Consider the following 19536-nt stretch of genomic DNA (forward strand, 5'->3'; position numbering starts at 1 on the left):
GTAAGATTGATAAGAAACTTTTTTTTAATTCAGTTTTTTGTATTGGTTAATTTTTTACTTTTTACTAACAGCTTTATTGAGATATAATTCACATACCATACAATTCACCTATTTTAATGTGTGCAATTCAATGTTTTTTAGTATATTCATAGAGTTGTGCTGGTATTACGTCAGTCAGTGTTACAGCATTTTTAACATCCCCCAAAGAAACTGGGCATCCTTTGGCAGTCATTATCCCCCACCCCTCACCCCCTGACAACCATTAATTTACTCTCTGTGTGAATTTGCCTGTTGTGACATTTCATATAAATGGATTGATATACTATGTGGTCAGTTTTGACTGACATTTTTCACTTAGTGTAATACTTCTGAGGTTCATCCATGTTGAAGCATGTTTCAGTGCCTCATTCCTTTTACTGGCAAGTATTTTTTTCCATTATGCAGCTGTACCACATTTTATTTATCCATCGGTGATGGCCATTTGTGTTGTTTGTACTTTTGATTAATTTTGAATAATACTGCTATGAACATTTGTGTACAAGCTTTTGTATGACTTGTTAATTTATAAAAGAAAGCTTTCTTTGGCAGGAGATTGGGTATCACTTCGTTTCTTACACTTCTTACCCTGCATTATACAATAATGACTTCAAATATATGTATAGTCTGATCTGTGGAAAAGTTAGATCTTCATTTATGTAGGATATTGAGTTGCATCCATGTATGTGGTGGAGAAAACAAAGCTTATATCTAATAAATAGAGAATTGATTTTCATTCATAAGGACCAAACTTTCTTACTTTGAAGTGATGTATCTGAAGTAAATAATATGCCCTAATAGAATCTGATGTGGTAGAATAAGTTGAATATATTATCAAAAGTATTTAGAATAGAACAGCACTGTCCAGTAGAAATATAAATGCGAGCCACATGTGTGATTTTAAATTTTCTAGTAGACACAGTAAACGAGTAAAAAGCAGATGACATTAGTATTAGTAATACATGTTATTTAACCTATTATTTCCAAAATAGTATCATTTTAATATACAATTAGCATAAAGATATTGAGATATATTGCATTCTTTTCTTTGTTGTTCTAAATCTTGGAAACCTATTGTGTGTCTTGCTTTAATAACACATCTCATTTTGGATTAACCGTATTTTACTGTGTGTAGTGGCTGCTATATTGGTCAACACAGCTGTAGAATATAGTTGACCCTTGGTATCCATGGTGAATCGATTCCAGGACTCCCCATGGACACCAAAGTCCCAGATGCCTGTGTCCCTGATATAAAATGGTGTAGGATTTGCATATCACCTGCTCACGTCCTCCTGTAAACTTTAAAATCTCTAGATTGCTCATAATACCTAATACAATGTGAATACTCTGTAAATACTTGTTATACTATATTGTTTAGGGAATAATAAGAAAAAAGCCTACATGTTCAGTACAGACACGACCATCCATTTTTTTTTTTTTTTTTTTTTCCAGAATATTTTCAATGCATGGTTGGTTAAAGGATGTGGAATCTGTGGATACTGAGGGCTATTTTATTCTCATCCTTGTTTTGGGACGCATCTGTCTTTCCTAGAGACCTCACTGGTGTATCCTCCGGCAGATAATTCCCACCAACCTTGGCCCTTGCTTTGTTTGGTTTTCACATTGTATTGGTCTCTTGCTGTCATTTGATTTACCCTCTATTTAATTCCAAGTTTCCATTACTTTTTCCCCTTTGTTTAAAAGTATTTTTAAATTTAAAAAGTCATATATGGTTATTGTAAAAAAAAAAATTATAAAGTATAAGTTTGTGGAGATAAGTCACCTTTTACATGCCACTATCTTATCTCCTTCCCCTCCATAGGGGTAACTGCTTCTAATGCTTTAGTATGTATTCTTCCAAACATTTTTCTGTGCATTTACATATATGCATTCATATTTATGCATACATGTTTATAGATATTGTTGTTTTTAATATTTATGTAGGCTCAGTTTTAGAAATGGAATTACTGGGTTAAAGACCATACTAAGTTGCCAAATTAGCCAGCAAAAAGATTGTATTGGTTTGCTTTCTCCCAGCCAGGTTTTTAGAGTCCTAGCTTTCAGCTACCCCTGTGAGCAGTGGATATTAGACATCTTTAAAATATTTTTGCACATCCAGTTGCTGAAAAGTGGTGTCTTAAAGAACTTTTTGTTTTGGCCAGGCACGATGGTTCATGCCTGAAATCCCAGCACTTTGGGAGGCTGAGGTGGGAGGATTGCTTTGACGACATGAGTTTGAGAACAGCCTGGACAACAGTGAGATCTGTTTCTACTTAACACCAACAACAAGAAAAAACAAAAAGCCTTTTTGTTTTGAAATAATTTCACACTTACAGAAATGTTTCAAAGATAGTACAAAGAATTCCTGTATGTGCTGCACTGAAGTTTTTCAAACGATAACATAGCCCACTTGCTTTTTTATTCATTTCTCCCCCATATTGTTTTTCAGAAACATTTGAGAGTAATTGCAGATATGAATCCCTCTTACTTTTAATAACCTTAATGTGTATTTCCTAAAAACAAGCACATATTCTTAAATTACCAGAGTATAATTGTTAAAATCAAGAATGCAATACTATTATCTAATATTTAGGGCTTTTTTGAATTTTGCCAGTTGTCCTATTAGTGCATATTTTCTGGTCCAGGGTCCAGTGCAGGATCTGGTGTTGTATTTGTCTTGTCCCTTAAGTATACTTTAATCTGGGAGTCTTTTAAAAATATTCCATGATTTTGACATTATTGAATAGTATAGACCAGTAGTTTTGTGGAATGTCCCTCATTTAGGATTTGACTGGTGTTTCCCATGATTAAATTCACACTATACACTTTTAGCAGGAGTACCACCGTCGTGATATTGTGTCCTTCACAGTGCATCCTCAGTAGCCATATGTTAGTAGTTTGTCCCAATATTGGTGATAATTTTGATGACTTAGTTAAGGTGGTATCTTAACTAAGGTGGTATCATAACTTTATGGTTTGTTCACCATAAAGTTGCTATTTCTTGAGGCACATTTACATTGTTTCTCATCATACTTCAACACAGTAATTTTAGCATCCACTAAAAATCCAATGATTTTTGCCTAAAATAGTTATCACTTTAAGTGGTTACCAAATGATGACTAAATCTATCATTCCTTCTACTTTTACTTAAGTCCTACTGTGAGGAAGAAATTTGTTCTTCTCCTGTTCCTTCATTCTTTCATTCACTTATTTATCTCTAAATGGACTTAAACATTATTACTGTATTTTCTAGGTTATAATCTCTTACTTTATTTTCTTTAATTCTTCCAGATCTGGCCAGTGGGAGCCCCTCAAGCTGGCTTCTTGATATGTCTTCATTATTTTTTGAGCATTTTCTTATTTTCTTATACCACAAAATGTTCTAGGCTCATCCTGGTTTTTTTTCCTGTGCAGGTTTGTAGTCACCCGTTTCTCTAAGCCCTGGTTCTTTTTTTGGAGAATGATGTTTAGAAACTAAGATCTGAGTGCTAGGTTATCTTACTGTTCAATCTCTTGTATGTTTTGCATTTTATACTATTGTTTCCGTTATATATATTATTGCTTAGATGAATCTTGTCCATATATTTGAGAATGTTCTTTAAAAAATTAACTAGCTGATCTGCTTCTTTGGTTTAACTGTGTAGAGTAAGGAGATCAATTCCTCAAGTCAGCCATGGAATGTTAAAGCTTAGAGGCACTCATTAGAATACAATCATGCACTACCTAATGCTCTTTTGGTCAACAATAGTCCGAAAGATTACAATACCATATTTCTACTATAGTATCCATAAGATTATAATACCATCTTCCTACTGCACCTTTTCTATTTGGATAATTGTAGATAAACAAATACTTACCATTCAGTACAGCACAGCCAACAGTATTCTGTACAGTAAAAGGCTTTTCAGGTTTGTAGCCTAGGAGCAATAAGCTATACTATATAGCCTAGGTGTGTAGTAAGCTATACCATCTAGGTTTGTGTAAGTACTCTTGATGATGTTTGCACAACAACGATGAAATCACCTAACAACACATTTCTCCGAATGTATCCCCATTGTTAAGTGATGAATAACTGAAGTTATTTTTACCTTTGGTTTTTAAGAACTCCACATAGAGCCAAGGGTAGCATATGTCACGGATAGTGTATGTTTAGGTCTAGAACCAACTGAGTCAGCAAAATTTTCAACTTTTTCAAATATATATATATATATATATATGTATGATCATTTCCCTCATTCTCTACATATTGGATTAGACCTCATTTTCTCACATATACCTGGTGAACAATTTAAGCAAATAGGGCTTAAATTGACTTAGGAAGAATCTTAAATTCTGCCCTTTTTGGTGGATTTAATTTCATTCTTTTGTTCTTCAGATATTCTTTCTTTCTCAAGTTGTCAGTATTGGTTTGTGAATACAGAGAAAAACAACTCCTCTCGACCTTAACAGGTGTTCTTGTTTCTCATTGTAGGAGAAGCAAAAGGAAAATAAAGAGAAACATTAATACATGACAGCCATCTGGGAATTGATACTCCAATTTTAATTTAACAACTCCTTAAGATGTGATAACTTTGCCTGAAACAGTGTTTTTTTTTTTTAATTAAAAATAACTGTATTTTATGAAAGCAGTATGTGCAAATTAGAAAACAAAAATATGTAAAAATAAGAGAATGAGTACCGTATTCTTACTACCCAAAGACTTTTCATTGGTAGTACCTTTGTGTATGTTGCTTTATCAACACTGTCTGCAGACACACACAAATTCAAATATTAACACTCATGACTCAGTGGTCTGAATCACTTGTGGAGCCCATATGCCTGGACCCTCTTCCTTTAAATTCTGGTAACACATGTGAGAATGTGTTACTGATTCACTGTGGTGTTTGATTTGAGCATTTTCTAAATCAACCTATGTTTGCTTAAATCAGTTCTTATTTTTTGCATTTTACGGTGAGTCCAAACTATTCCAGAGATGCATAAATCTCAAACAACAAAAAAAATTAGTGTTCATCATTCATCATAATTTAAAAGAGTTGTTTAAATCTGTAGTTTGGAAGATAACTTTTATTCTATAAAGTGTATTCCCGTTGTCTAATAAATATTCATAGCTTCTAGGTAAGGTTTATTTTATAAAATGAAATTACTTCCAGCTTAATTTTGTAATTATGTCAACAAATATAGTGTCCATTTTACTTGATTCAAAGTAATTGATGAGTTACTCAGTGGCCTCTGTGGGAGGTGAACTGTCTCTTTTAATAGGTTAATAATCATGGGTATTTGAGAATATTTGTCATATTTACCAGGACAGTACCATCATCAAAAATAAAATACTAAATACAGCCCTTAGCTTATATACTCCTTTTTTTCCTCATATCAACATATATATATATATATATATATTTTTTTTTTTCAAGACATAATCTCACTCTTTTGCCCACGCTGGAGTGCAAGTGGTATGGTAATGGCTCACTGCAGCCTCAACCTCCTGTTCTCAAGTGATTCTCCCACCTCAGCCTCCTAAGTAGCTGGGACTACAGGCGCGTGCCACCATGCCCAGCTAATTTTTCACTTTTTTGTAGAGATAGGGTCTCACTTTGTTGCCCAGGCTTGTCTCGAACTCCTGGGCTTAAGTGGTCCTCCTGCCTCAGCCTCCCAAAGTGCTGGGATTAGAGGTGTGAGCCACTGTGCGCGGCACAACATATGCTGTTTTAGGAATAAAACATTAAGAGAGTAAACTGTTTCAGTGAGAAATGTAACTATATATAGAATAAAAATATTCAAAGTTTCTGAGAAAAATATATTTAATATCATTTTTATTATCATTTCAGTATTGTCAGCTGAGTCCAGATTCTCCTAGAGCATTTGCTGATTGCTTTTTAGGTGACCTATATACAAAGTTATAAAATAATACGAGTATTTACTACTTTTTTGTTAATGTTCATCTTTGAACCTTGAATCATCTTAGAATATGTTTAATTGGGCTGAGTGTGGTGACTCACACCTGTAATCCCAGCACTTTGAGAGGCCGAGGCGGGCAGATCACCTGAGGTCAGGAGTTCAGGACCAGCCTGGCCAACATGGTGGAACCCCGTCTCTGCTAAAAGTACAAAAATTGCCTGGACGTGGTGGTGGATACCTGTAATCCCAACTGCTTGGGAGGCTGAGGCAGGAGAATCCCTTGAACCCGAGAGGTGGAGATTGCAGTGAGCCGGGATCGCGCCACTGCACTCCAGCCTAGCTGACAGTGAGATTCTGTCTCAAAAGAAAAGAATGTGCTTATTTGATGAATGCTATAAAATAATGCAATTTTACAGAAAATAAACATACTGAAGTTAGAAAAGGCCAATTAAAATTTTTCATTTTTACCTACCTCCTTATATAAGGGAAAATGACTTGGAGGTATTAGGGCAATTGGAGAAATTTGAATGAGTTCTGTGAATTAAATAGTAATGATATATCAATGTTAACTTCCACATGATGGTTGTCCTGTTATATGAGGGAATAGCCTTGTTTTGGGAAAGCCAGTACTGAAGTATTAGGAGTAATATACTACTGACTCACAAATGGTTTTGGGAAAAAGTGAGTGTATATGTATGTGTGTGTGTGTTGGTATGTATATTTAGAGATGATAGGAAAAATGTGGTAAAATGCTAATAATTAGAGAATCTGGGAGAAAAAATATACAAGACTTTTTGCTATTGAAACTTTTCTGTAAGTTTAAAATTATTTCACAAAAATTGAAAAGATTTGATGAGAGAAGGTTGGGCAAATGTCTTAAAATGAAACTACTTCATAAAAGATGCTGGGTTTATAGATTTTAAAACTGCAGGCAACTTCAGTGTGCTGCTTTAACTCCATTATTTTATATATGAGACCTTAAGAGTGTGGCAGATTAGATGTAATAGTAGTTTCACACTGGCTTTGTCAAGTACTAATCAGCGTGATACTAAAATTTCTTCTTAAAGGGTCATGAATAAACCACGTCTGTTAGTATGGTTTGGTCAGTGGTCCTCAGCAAATCTCATGTCATGTAACCATACTAATACTCAAGCAAAGGAAAACTTGAAGGCCTAGACTGAAACAGGTTATGTGTTCTAATTAAAAATGGCTGGTTGGTTTTTTAAAAAATGGCAAGATATGGAACACTATATTTTAAGTTCCTTCCTAGATCTCTACAGAATAATGAAATAGTTCCAGCTAGTGGTCTCTGTTAGTGCTGCTTGAAGAATTTCAACAACACAATTAACCATTATGTATAATTCAGTACAATATAATTATTACTTTGTCCATTTTATGTTAAGTTCACTATCAAAGATGTATCGTGTCTGATTGGGCAACATAGCGTCCATGTGAGGCAAAGCATTAAAAGCATGGCCTTGTTTGTGAAAGCGTTATTTTAAGGTCAGCAAGAAATAGTGTTTTTTCCTTTCTTATTAAAAAAAAAAAAAGCTGTGAAACCTGTTGTTTGTAACAGGAAAAAAATAAGTAGCAAAGAATATGCTAGGATTCGGCTGGGTACAGTGGCTCACGCCTGTAATCCCAGCACTTTGAGAGTCTGAGGCTGGCAGATTGCTTGAGCTCAGGAGTTTGAGAGCACCCTGGGCAACATGGTGAAACCCTGTCTATTAAAAATACAAAATTTAGCACTGTATGGTGTGGCATGTGTCTGTGGGCCCAGCTACTTCGGAGGCTGAGGTGGGAGGATTGCTTGAGCCCAGGAGGTCAAGGCTACAGTGAGCCATGATTACGCCACTGCACACTCCAGCCTGGGTGACAGAGTGAGACCTTGTGTCAAACAAACAAACAAAACCAAAAACGAACAAAAGAAAAACTAGGATTCCTTTGTGGTGTCTATTTTAGAAAATGAATTAATTTGGAATCTGAATTAGAGCACTTTAGCTGAATAAACTTATTTTTATTATTTTAATTTGTATTTAGCATTTTTAGTAAATGAAATTTTAAGAAAGCCTAACAATTTGATGCAGGTTTTAAGTTTGTACTCATGGGGCTTGTATGGCTGCACTGAGACAAAACACTAGTGATTGGATCACTGTGAATTTTAATATGGCTTTGTCAGTTAATTTGTTAAAATTGTGAAGAGAAGCTTAGCTAAACTAATTCATAGGTAAGATTACAATAAGCATGTTTAACCACATAATGCTGATAATGAATTTGCTTTATTTTCTTAAAGTTAATCTTGAGTGTTGCTGGTGTTATAACATTTCCTCCATCTTTTGTTTTAGCCTATCTCTTTTTTTCTGTAGTTGGAGATTGCCTATTCATTGCCTTCTCTATATGCTGTGTCCTGATAGATGGGTAGTATAAACACAGCGGGCATAAATTGTTGGTCATTGCTACAGTAGTGAAAAGGAAAAAAAGGTGTGGTTCCCACCCCCTTTCCTACATTTTAGCAGAAGATATTGACTGTACTTGGGTTTGAGGTTTTTAGCAAAATGAAAATGGCAGAAGGAAAGGGATAAGCATATTTCTTTTTTTTCTTTTTGAGGTGGAGTCTCACTCTGTTGCCCAGGCTGGAGTGCAGTGGCATGATCTCGGCTCACTGCAGCCTCTGCCTCCTGGGTTCAGGCAATTCTCCTGCCTCAGCCTCCTGAGTAGCTGGAAGTCCAGGCGTGTGCCACCATGCCCAGCTAATTTTTGTATTTTTAGTAGGGATGGGGTTTCACGATGTTGGCCAGGCTGGTCTTGAACTCCTGACCTCAAGTGATCTGCCCACCTCGGGCTCCTAAAGGGCTGGGATTACAGGTGTGAGCCACTGTGCCCAGCTGGGATAAGCACATTTCACTGGATTCCTTTATTTAGTTCTTTTTAAAAAAACTCAGTGTACTAGTATGGGCCTATTACGTATGTCAGTTATTCCATCTGCTAGCTATGCAATCATATACAAGTTATCAACCTCTCTAAACATTAGTTTCTCATCTGTTAAATGGAGAAAAGAACTCTTGCCTCGTGGTATTGGTTTGTGGATTGAAATATATAAGCATATAAAAAATTATAACACTATTTAGCATACATGGTAAAATCTCTGAGCTCATTATATTTAAATATTTATTACTGGGAACTTTTGCAGCGTAGGAAAAATTGAAGTGCTATTGATGTTCAGGTAACAAATTTTTAATGAAACTTTAGAAATGATTACAGTGCTGTTCTTAGGCAGGTAGGAAGAAAATTATTTTTTAATATTGATATTTGTTTTGTTTTAATAGGTATCAGCAGATGTTGCACACAAACTTGGTATACCTTGCTACAATAGCAGATTCTAATCAAAATATGCAGTCTCTTTTACCAGCAGTAAGTACCTTTAAAATCATGTGAAGTAGACAATCTTTATAGTTACATATGGTATGGCACATTTTTGTTGAATGATTTTTAAGTTTTGTTTAGTAAATCCTGCTTTACTCTGAGAACATGACAGTATTATGTGTTATCTAAAAGCTTTGTTTTGCTTTTATATTTAATTTGAATTCACCTAAAATTGATTCTGTCCCTGAGAAAGTTATATTCATTTACCTGTTTACCTATTTATTTTAATTTTTAATTGCACAAGTAATTTGTTAATCTGAAGTATTTCACAGCAAGTCCCAGACATCTTACAGTTTGACCAGTAAATACTGTATTTCCATATGCATCTCTATCAGACAGGACTATTCTCATACCCAACTAAGTTAACCATAATTTCTTTCTGTCTTATAATATTCAATCTATTTTCAATTTTTATCCGTTATCTAAAACAAACCTAAATGTTTTACACTTGATCTTAGCCAAAAGGCCGAGAAGCGATTAAAAACTCTAAATTTTTTAATAGTTGTTTGCCTCAGAATCCAAACAAGGTACACGTAGTGCATTGGTTGATATGTGTCTTAGTCTCTTTTAATCTGTATCATTTTATCTTTTTAAATCTTCATTTATTTGTTAAAGGAACTGGGTCATATGTTGTGTAGAATTTTTAACATTCCGGATTTGGCTAATTGTATTCTCATGGTCCTTTAACGTGTTCTTTCTTTCTCTTATTTCATGTAAACTGGTAATTAGAGAGGCTTAATTAGTGAGGTTTAGATTTTTGGTAAGAGTATTTTGTTGGCGGTTGCTTTGTATTTCCCATAATATCAGATCAGGAAGAACATGTTTGGTTGTTCCATTTTTAGTAATGTTAAGATTGATCAGTGGGTATACTTGATACCAGCCTGATCAATCCATTATAAAGTTCCCTGTCTGCCTATCACGTAATGGTTTTAATGGTCATTGATGCTTGTGGACCAGATCCTGTATTTCACTTTGGGATCACAGAATGGTGAATTTCTAATTCTGTAATCCCTCTTGCATTTATTAGCTGTAATTATTTTAAAAAGATAAACTTCCTTTCATTAAATATTTGGTTATCCTGAAACTAGAGAGTCCCCGTAGGAAAGTCATGATAAACGCTTGATTCTGTCCCTTCATCAATTTTCAGAATGAGTTGGTCTCTAGCAACCTGTGTAGGTTACCATTTTAATATTTTTGTTTTTATTATCTGAATTTAATACATTTTTGGATTTTAATGTTTAAATCCCTTGCAGTCATTCTTTATTATGTTGAAATTTTGTTTCTCTGATCAATGGAAGCCTCTTCATTTGGCTCCTGTGTCCCTCTGACATGAGTCAAGTATTTCATAGCTTCTTTGCTTTTGTGATTTGCTTTATGCTACTTTGTATAAAACATGTAACAATGTAATGGTACCAAGACTACCACTAACAATAAGATGCTTGTCCCTAAGATACATCCCACTGGGGATATTTTAATCAGTATATTTAGTTTTGAAGTTGAAATAGTTCTTCATGTGGCAGTTGTCATCAACTTGATTACTAGCTAGGTAGAATTTATTTTCGTGAATAATGTGAGGAATAGGTTCAGTTTCATTTGTTTCCATGTGGGTGGTTTTTTGTTCCATCATTATTTCTTGGAAAAACAAGATATTTTGTCATGCAATCTATGTTGTATCAGGTGTCCGTATATATGTGGGTCTGTGTCTGATCTGTTTATATTGTTTCTTTGGTCTGTTTTTATGAATTCCACTCTCTTGTCGTACTTAATTTTATTCCTTTTTTTTTTCTCAAGAACATCTTGGCTGTTGGTTCTTTGCATTTCCATATACATTTAAACATCAGTATGTCAAGTTATATACACATATACGTAATCCTGCAGGGATTTTCATTCAGATTACCTTGACTGTAAATCAATTTGGGAAGACTTGATATCTTTACAAAGTTGAGTCTTCCAAATCGTGAGCATTGCATGTATTTTCATTTATTTAGTTCTTTAATGTCTGTCAATGAAGTTTTATGATTTTTCCCTGTAGATAATTTGCACATCTCTCATTGGGCTTATTGCTAGATATTTAATACTTTATATTTTTTGAGGCCACTTTAAATTGAATCTTTGTCTTTTAAGTTTTATTTTCTAGCTGCATTTGCTGTTTACATGGAAATGCAATTAATTTGAATCTCACATTCTTGTTCAACTCTTGCTTCTAAGTTTTTCTGTAGATGCTTTCAGTTTTCTATATTCACGATCATATCGTTTGTGAATTATCAGTTTTGTTTCTTTCTTGTCAATCCTTACACCTTTTATTTCTTTTTCTTGCCTTCTCTGGCTGTGACCTCCATTACATTCCTGAATAGAAGTGGTGATAGAGGACATCCTTGTCTTGTTCCTCATCTCAAAGGGAAAGCTTTCACTGACCATTAAGTATGATGTTTGCTGTAGTGTTTTGTAGATAACTTTTATCAGATTAAGGAAGCTCCTTTCTGTTTCTGGTGTGCTAAGTAAAAATTTATGTCTTGAATGGATGTTAAATTTTATCAAGTACTTTTATTGCATTGAATGAGATGATCATAAGACTTTTTCTTCTTTAATCTGTTAATGTGGTAAAATATACTGATATACTTTTAATGCTCAGTCAATCTTGCATTCTTATAATTAACGTACTTGTTGATGACCCACTTGATCATGGTGTTTTTAAAGAAATTGCTATATTCAGTTTGTTAAAATTTTGGTTAGGATTTTTGCATCTTTGTTCGTGAGTGTGATTGACCTGTAATTTTCCTTTCTTATAATGCCTTTGTCTGGTTTTTATTTTGAGGCTATGGTAGCTTTATAAAAGGAGCTGGAGAATTTTCTGCTTTTTCTTATACAGAAGAATTTACATAATATTTATATTTCTTTGTTAAATGATTGGCATAATTCTTTAGAAAAGCCATCTGAATCTGAAGTTTGCAAGGAAGTTTTTATTTACTTATTTCTTTAATTGTTATAGGACAATTTCTATATTTTATAAATTTCCTATTTTGGTAAGTTGTGGTTTTTAGCATTTTAATAAATTTGAACACTAATTAGCATGAAAATAAAGTAAAAGCTCTTGAAATAATCTTATTTTCCTAATGTCAACACTATCTGTAGTGATAATTTTCTTTTTAATGTCATTATTTGTGACTTCTGCTTTAAAATATTTTTTGATCACTCTTGCCAGATGTTTATTATGGGTTTTTTAAGTCTTTTCAAAGAATCAACTTTTGGTTTTGATTGTGCTCTGTTGCAGCATTTTTCAAACCTTTTGGTCTCAGAACCCCGTTACATTCTTAAAAATTATTGAGGACTTAAAAGAACTTGATGTAGGTTATATTGTTAATATGAATTATGAATTTTTCTCAGTTGTGAAATTAAAACAAATCTAAAAAATTTGTTAAAAATAATGAACTTATTGCATGTTAATATAAATAACATTTTTTAAAGGAAAAATAACTATCTTTGTGAGATGAATGGCATCATGTTACGTTTTTGCAAGTTTCTGTTAAATGTCGGGCTTAATAGAAGACACTATATTTTCACATCTACTTCTGCATTCAGTCTATTGTATCTTGTTTTGGTTGTAGTAGAAGAAAAGGCAGTCTCACACAGACATGTAGTTAGAAAGGGGAAGAATATTTTAATAGCCTTTTCAGATTTTTGTGGATAACCTTGTTTGATATTACAGCAGATCTCAGTAAGTTGGTTTTTTTTTGTTTTTTTTTTTTTTAAGGTTAGTTGCAGTGTGGAATCTTAAATCGTATCATTACGTTTTTCTTATTCTGGTACATTTAAGCCCACTGGTCCTTATTACACTTTGAATAGATTTTTGCTTATGTGTAATTTTATAACATCATGCTTTGGTGATTTGGAAAGTATAAGTTTACTGAGTTAAACAGTTCTTCCAAACATTAACATTTTTCTGTGTGATACCAAAGACTACATTGGTTAAAATCACCTCTAATCTCATCAGAAAAGTGCCTAAGTATGGGGATGCTGTCAAGCTCAAGGTCGTAGATAAGTTTGCACATTCCAAATTCTTGCTTGAAAATTCAAATTTGATCTTGGCAACAAATGTTATTAGTTGATTTTCTTGCTCACTTTGTTTGTTTTTGAGAAAATGTCTGCCAAATACCCACGCCTAGATAAATATAGTTAACAATTGTTCTTTCAAGTAAAAATGGTGTTCAGTGAAAACGGTGCCTAATTCAGCTGGCAACTCAATCACAAACTGCTTTTTCTTGATTATTTTACTTTGTGACAGATAATGTTTATTATTTTCCCATTTTGTCGCTGAATATTTATTTACAAGACATGGAGAATTTACTAAATAATTTTTACTGCTTCATCAAGCACATTTTTAACTGAAACTGTGTTTTTCTTTCTTCATCTGCAAGTGTGTGGCAGCCAGTAATACATTGACTAATAATAATTTGATGTCATTGACTTGATTCATAATGAGGTTCCAGCAATTATATCCACTGCTGCTTTTGTACCATCATTATAAATGTGCACTTAGCATAAAAGGCAAACATCATCTTATTATTATGGAAATAGTTTTGCCCTTGGGCACTTCATGTATGTTTTTGTTTATGATTAATTTCTGATCTTTATGATTTTCTCCCTTTTACTTTCTTTTGGTATGTTTTTTTCTGTTTCTCTGAGTTTTAGATGAATGCCTCTTTCATCAGTTTTCACCTTTCTAATGCATTTAAAATGGACGTAAGTTTTCCTGTAATCATAGTTCTGATATGTAGTATATTCATATTTATTTAATTCCAAATATTTTCTAATTTTCATAATTATTTTTTAATGCATTGGTTGATAAAAATACATTTCTTAATTTCCAAACATGGATATTTTATTTTCTTGATTTCTGGCTTTATTGCATTGTGATTAAATAACATTTTATGATTTGAATTCTTTGGAATTCCTTGAGATTTGTTTTAAGGTCCAGCATATGGTCAGTTTTTACAAATGTTTCATGTGTATTTAAAAAGAATATGTGTTGTTTAGCCACTGAGTGCAGAGCTCTATATATGTCTATTAGGTTAGGTCAAGTGTGTTAATCTTGTTTGAATCCTCTGTAGCCTTAATGATTGTTGTTTTTTTAGCCTTTCCAATGTTTTGTTTGTTTGTTCTATCAATTACTGAGAGATGTATGTTTAAAATGTACAAGTCAAATTGTGGATTGACTGGTTTTCCTTGTAGCTCTTTAAAGTTTTTTTTTTTTTTTTTGAGACGGAGTCTCGCTCTGTTGCCCAGGCTGGAGTGCGGTGGCGTGATCTCGGCTCACTGCAAGCTCCGCCTGTTGGGTTCACACCTTTCTCCTGCCTCAGCCTCCCGAGTAGCTGGGACTACAGGCACCCGCCACTACGCCTGGCTAATTTTTTGTATTTTTAATAGAGAAGGGGTTTCACCTTGTTAGCCAGGATGATCTCGATCTCCTGACCTCGTGATCCGTCTGCCTTGGCCTCCCAAAGTGCTGCGCGCCGCCTGCAACATCATTGTGAATTATCCCTTCTTATCTTTAGTAATGCTTTTAAGGTCTACTTTATCTGATATTAGCATAGCTAAACAAGCTTTCTTTAGTGTTTGCATGGTATTATCCTCCTTTCTGTTTTCTTGTGTTAGAGATACGATATTATGAGTAGGATGTAGATTTTTTTTTTTTTTTTTAACTCAGTCTGGCAATCAAAGTGCTGGGATTACAGGTGTGGGCCACTGTGGCCAGCCAATAATTAATTTGTTTTTTATTATTCCTTTTTTTTCTTTCTAGTTGGGAAATCTTACTTATTTACTATTCTTTTAGTGGTTACTGTATAGATTATAATATACATCCCAATCAAAGGACCATAAAATACTTCATTTCTGTTCCTTCCTTCAATGACCTTTTCGTTGTTGTATTTTAAGTCTCTATATGTTTACCCACAAGTGGTTGTTATTACTGTCTTTTTTTGAAGTCAGTATTCATTAGATTCATCCACATAGTTACTTACCATTTCTGATGCTTTCTGTTCCTCCTTTCATTTATGACCTTCTAGCTTAGATCACTTTTTTTTTTCACCTCCTAAAGAACATTCCTTAGTATTTCCTTTAGCACTGCTTTGCTGGTGAGACATACCTTCAGTATTTTTGTTTTGTTTTGGTCTGGGTCTGAAAATGCCTTTATTTCACCATCATTCTTTTCTTTTTTTCCTCTGGAGACAGTGTTTCACTCTGTCACCCAGGCCGGGGCATAGTGGCATGATCATAGCTCACTGCAGCTTCGAACTTTTGGGCTCAAGAAATCTTCCTGCCATAGCCTCCTGAGAAGCTAGGACCACAGGCATACACCATCATGCCTGGCTGATTTTTGTATTTTTTGGAGAAATGGGATCTTATTATATTGCCTGGGCTAGTCTTAAACTCCTGGCCTCAAGTGATTCTCCTGCCTTGGTCTCCCAAAGTTCTGGGATTGTAGGCATGAGCCACCACACCTGGCTCACCATGATTCTTAGAAGATATTTTCCAAGGACAGATACTAGGTTAGTTGTTGTTTACTGTTAGCACATTACATTTATCCTTGCATTGTTTTCTGTCTTGTATCTATTGAAAATTCAGATATCCATGTAATTGTTGATATTTTGAACATAATCTGCTTATTTGACTGCATTTAAGAGTTTTGCTTTGTCTAGGATTTTTAGCGGTTTTAATATGTTTAGATGTGGATTTCTTTTTTTTTTTAATTAAATTTTTTTTTCTCACACTGTAGTTAGATATTGGAAGATTTCTTTCTAATTATCCTGCTTGGTGCCTGTTGGGATTTCTAACATCTGTAGGTGCATGTCTTTCATCAGTTTTGGGAGTTTTCAGTCATTATCTCTTCAAGCAAATAATTCTTCCATAAGACTCCAGTTAAACTTAGACTAGACCTTGTAACTGTATCTTTACGTTTCTTAATCCCTTCAGACTTTTCCAACCATTTATCATTCTAGGTATATTTTTTTCTGACCAGTTTTCCAGTTCATTTTTCACTTAGCCTAATCTGTTATACCTATCCCTTGAGTTCCTAGTATATATTTTTCTATTTCTAGAATTTCTGTAAGTTCTTTTTTAGATCTGCTCTGGCATTTAAAAAATATTTTCTGCTCTTTGCTGAGAGGGCGTTACTAACTATAGTTTGAGATACTTGAGTCTGAAAAAGAACTATTATGTTTTAGGATGATTTTACTTAAGTTTTCTAGAATGGGGTTTTTCACTTCATTTCAGTTGAATGGGGTGGGAATTAGAAATGTGTTTGTAATTATATGTAAGTTTAACTTTGAGTTTTTTCCCATGTCATCTAAAGAGAAGAATTACTTATTTATAGTTCTATTTCATGTGTTTGGAACTGGCCAAGATCGAGCACTAGCTAGAATCTAAAAGTCAAGAATCCAAACACTGGGAATAAAAGGAGCAAAATAACTTCTAATGCCAGTGCACTAACACTTAAGCATTTTACTTCTTAGTTTCAGCCTTGTGTCTTTTTTCTTAATGCCAAAGCATTATAACTTTATAATGGAACTTACTCTTCACCTTACACATATTTTAACAAACTTGTTTTCTTAATTTTAAGCCAAGAGACAGCAAATAGCAAAAATGGGAGAAGTTGTTCTATAAGCAGACATATATACATGCAGTGTTACTTGACAGCCAAGATGGCATGGAAATAGACATAAAATTTATAAAAAGCTGACAGTTCAAAATGTGCACTACTCTGGCTCCATTTAGTGTAGATAGATAGGGCCCTATCTATCTTGGTAAACATTGCAGGCATCATTTAAATGTTGGTTCTCAGAGATGGTGTTTACTTTCTGAAACAACAAACTATTGACATAATTATTTTCATAATTAGGAACCATTTTTAATTTATTTTTATAGGTTTGTGGATACAAGTGCAATTTTGTTATGTGGATTTCTTGTGTAGTGGTGAAGTCTGAGCTTTTAGTGTACCCGTTACCCCCAGTAAGGAACACTAACCAATAGGTCATTTTTCAATCCTCATCCCCTCCCCCCACCTAGGAACAATTTTACCAGTAGAAAGTGTGACTATTTTTTTGTGTATGCAGATTTTTCCTTCTCAAACATACTTTGAAGAAATGGCATTTCTACGTTTTAATTTCATATTAGTTATTGTTAATTTATTTTTTATCATCTGCTAGTATTAGCATATACAAAGTGGTAGGCACCATTTGTTTAGAAAAGAATTATGAGAGAACAATTTCAGTCAAGAAAAGTTTTATTCATTAATGTTTCTTTGAGAAAAACTTGGGGAGAAAATAGTTCTTTCTATTGTGGTAGTTCATTTTAAGGCACACAGTCTGAAAATATTTTTGTATAATCAAACATTTTTAAGCTAGAAAGAACCTAGCTAATCATATAGTCTAGTGTTTCTCAGCCTTGGCTACACATTAGAATTATGTGGAAAACTTTAAAAAACTTCCAGTAACTTAATTGATCTGGGCTGAGGGCCCTGTCGCAGTATTTCTTTCTTTTTCTTTTTCTTTTTTTTTTTTTTTACTTTGGTAGATCTTTGTGGCAGACCTGTCACAGTATTTCAAAAGCTTCTTAGGTAATTCTAATGTGCAGTTAGGTATAAAGAACCTTAAATTTCTCTGCCTTTCAAATGGAGTATCCAGTGACATTTTGAGGATTTCAGAAAAATATTATTCCTGTTCCTGTGGTGTCAGCTTCATTTGATATTGTTTAACATGAATCATTTTTATAATATGAGAAAGATAATACTTACTATATATTTTATTAGAATGCTGTAAAACAGTTCACGGTGTCCAGCATGTAAAGGTACTCAGTGAATATTGGCGATAATGATGATAATAAAGATGTAGGTACACGTTGGAGGATATCAATGGAAAGGGGCATTAGATTCTGGAGTATTTGAAGTAGAACTAACAGGATTCAGTTACTGAGTAGATATAAAGCGTAGAAGAGAGTATTTGGAGACTCGACTGATGGTGATGCCATCCACTAAGTTGAGTACATAAAAGCATGTCTTGATTTAAAAGAAGGCTGAAAGCTGATTGGAATTCCTTATCTTGTTTTTACTTAATTCATTATGAGTACTGAGTTTGAAATATCCCCAGTTTAGCCAAATATACTTCTTGAATTTTAAATTTATTTAAATATATACTTAAAATTTTTGTAAGTATCTTTACAAAGATACCTGTACAAAGAATAAAAGTCTGACCTGTTAATAAAAATTGATTGAGGCTGTGTAGTCTTACATTTTATATATTGTTTGAAATTAAGTTGCATTTTTTTTGGTAACATCATATTTGACATTCTGAGCAGAGCCCTTGGGTAGCATGTGATTAACTGTTTCTTCCAGATGCTTTAGTAAAGATGATAATATTAGTCTTCAGGTTCAGCAACCGTCCTGGCAAAGCATCTGTTAAGGTACTTCTCTGACTAACATTTGATCTTACAGAGTTTCCTTTTTACAGGTGTGATTCAAGTAAGGTGAAGGAACACATGCTTAGAGCTGTGGAACATTTTGAAGATTAGCAGGTTGCATTATGTTTGTAACATTTACTAAATTTTTAGCATAGGTAACTTTGCTATGGTTAGAACACCAAGGACTACAAAAAGCCATATAAAAAACTACTGTCACCCCTGTCTTCCACCTGCTTTTTATGCAATAAAAGCCAATATAAATATATACCTTGCTGTTTTCTACACAAGTAGAACTTGCCATGTACCCTATTCTGTACCTTGTTTTTTTAATTACAGTAAAAAAAGAAAGCATCTATATTCTCATTTAAAGTTATAGAAATAACTTTTCTTAAAATTTGGTATTTTAATAATGTTTAAGTGTTTGATAAACAGGATAATGTTGTCTTATTTCAGGGGTCCCCAAACCCTAGGCCATGGACTGATATGGGTCTATGGCCTGTTAGGAACCGGGCCGCAAAGCAGGAGGTTAGCAGCAGGTGAGAGAGCATTACCGCCTAAGCTCTGCCTTCCGTCAGATCAGTGGCAGCATTAGATTCGCAGGAAGGTGAACCCTGTTGTGAACTGTGCATGCAAGGGATCTAAGTTGCATGCTCCTTATGATAATCTAATGCCTGATGATCTGAGGTGGAACAGTTTTATCCTGAAATCATCCCTCGCCTGCCCCTCCCA

The 19536-nt window shown here is 33.9% G+C and overlaps 1 protein-coding gene across 18 annotated transcripts in view; it reads left to right on the plus strand.

Moving 5' to 3' along the window:
• SS18 (SS18 subunit of BAF chromatin remodeling complex) overlaps nt 1-19536 on the plus strand; it is a 75411-nt gene that overhangs the window by 3744 nt on the left and 52131 nt on the right. For 16 of the 18 annotated variants that reach the window (XR_010114844.1, XM_063614048.1, XM_063613939.1 and 13 more), the window contains exon 3: nt 9261-9345. Coding sequence is in view for 17 of the 18 variants with exons in the window: in XM_063614048.1 (XP_063470118.1) it covers nt 9261-9345 (85 nt within the window). In the remaining variant the exon portion in view is untranslated. Of the gene's footprint in view, nt 1-9; nt 3451-9134; nt 9158-9260; nt 9346-19536 lie in introns of those variants that run through there. The other 2 variants (XM_063613866.1, XM_063613847.1) reach the window with 2 other exon arrangements.

This window comes from Symphalangus syndactylus, chromosome 1 (assembly GCF_028878055.3).
Source record: "Symphalangus syndactylus isolate Jambi chromosome 1, NHGRI_mSymSyn1-v2.1_pri, whole genome shotgun sequence".
Lineage (NCBI taxonomy): Eukaryota > Metazoa > Chordata > Mammalia > Primates > Hylobatidae > Symphalangus > Symphalangus syndactylus.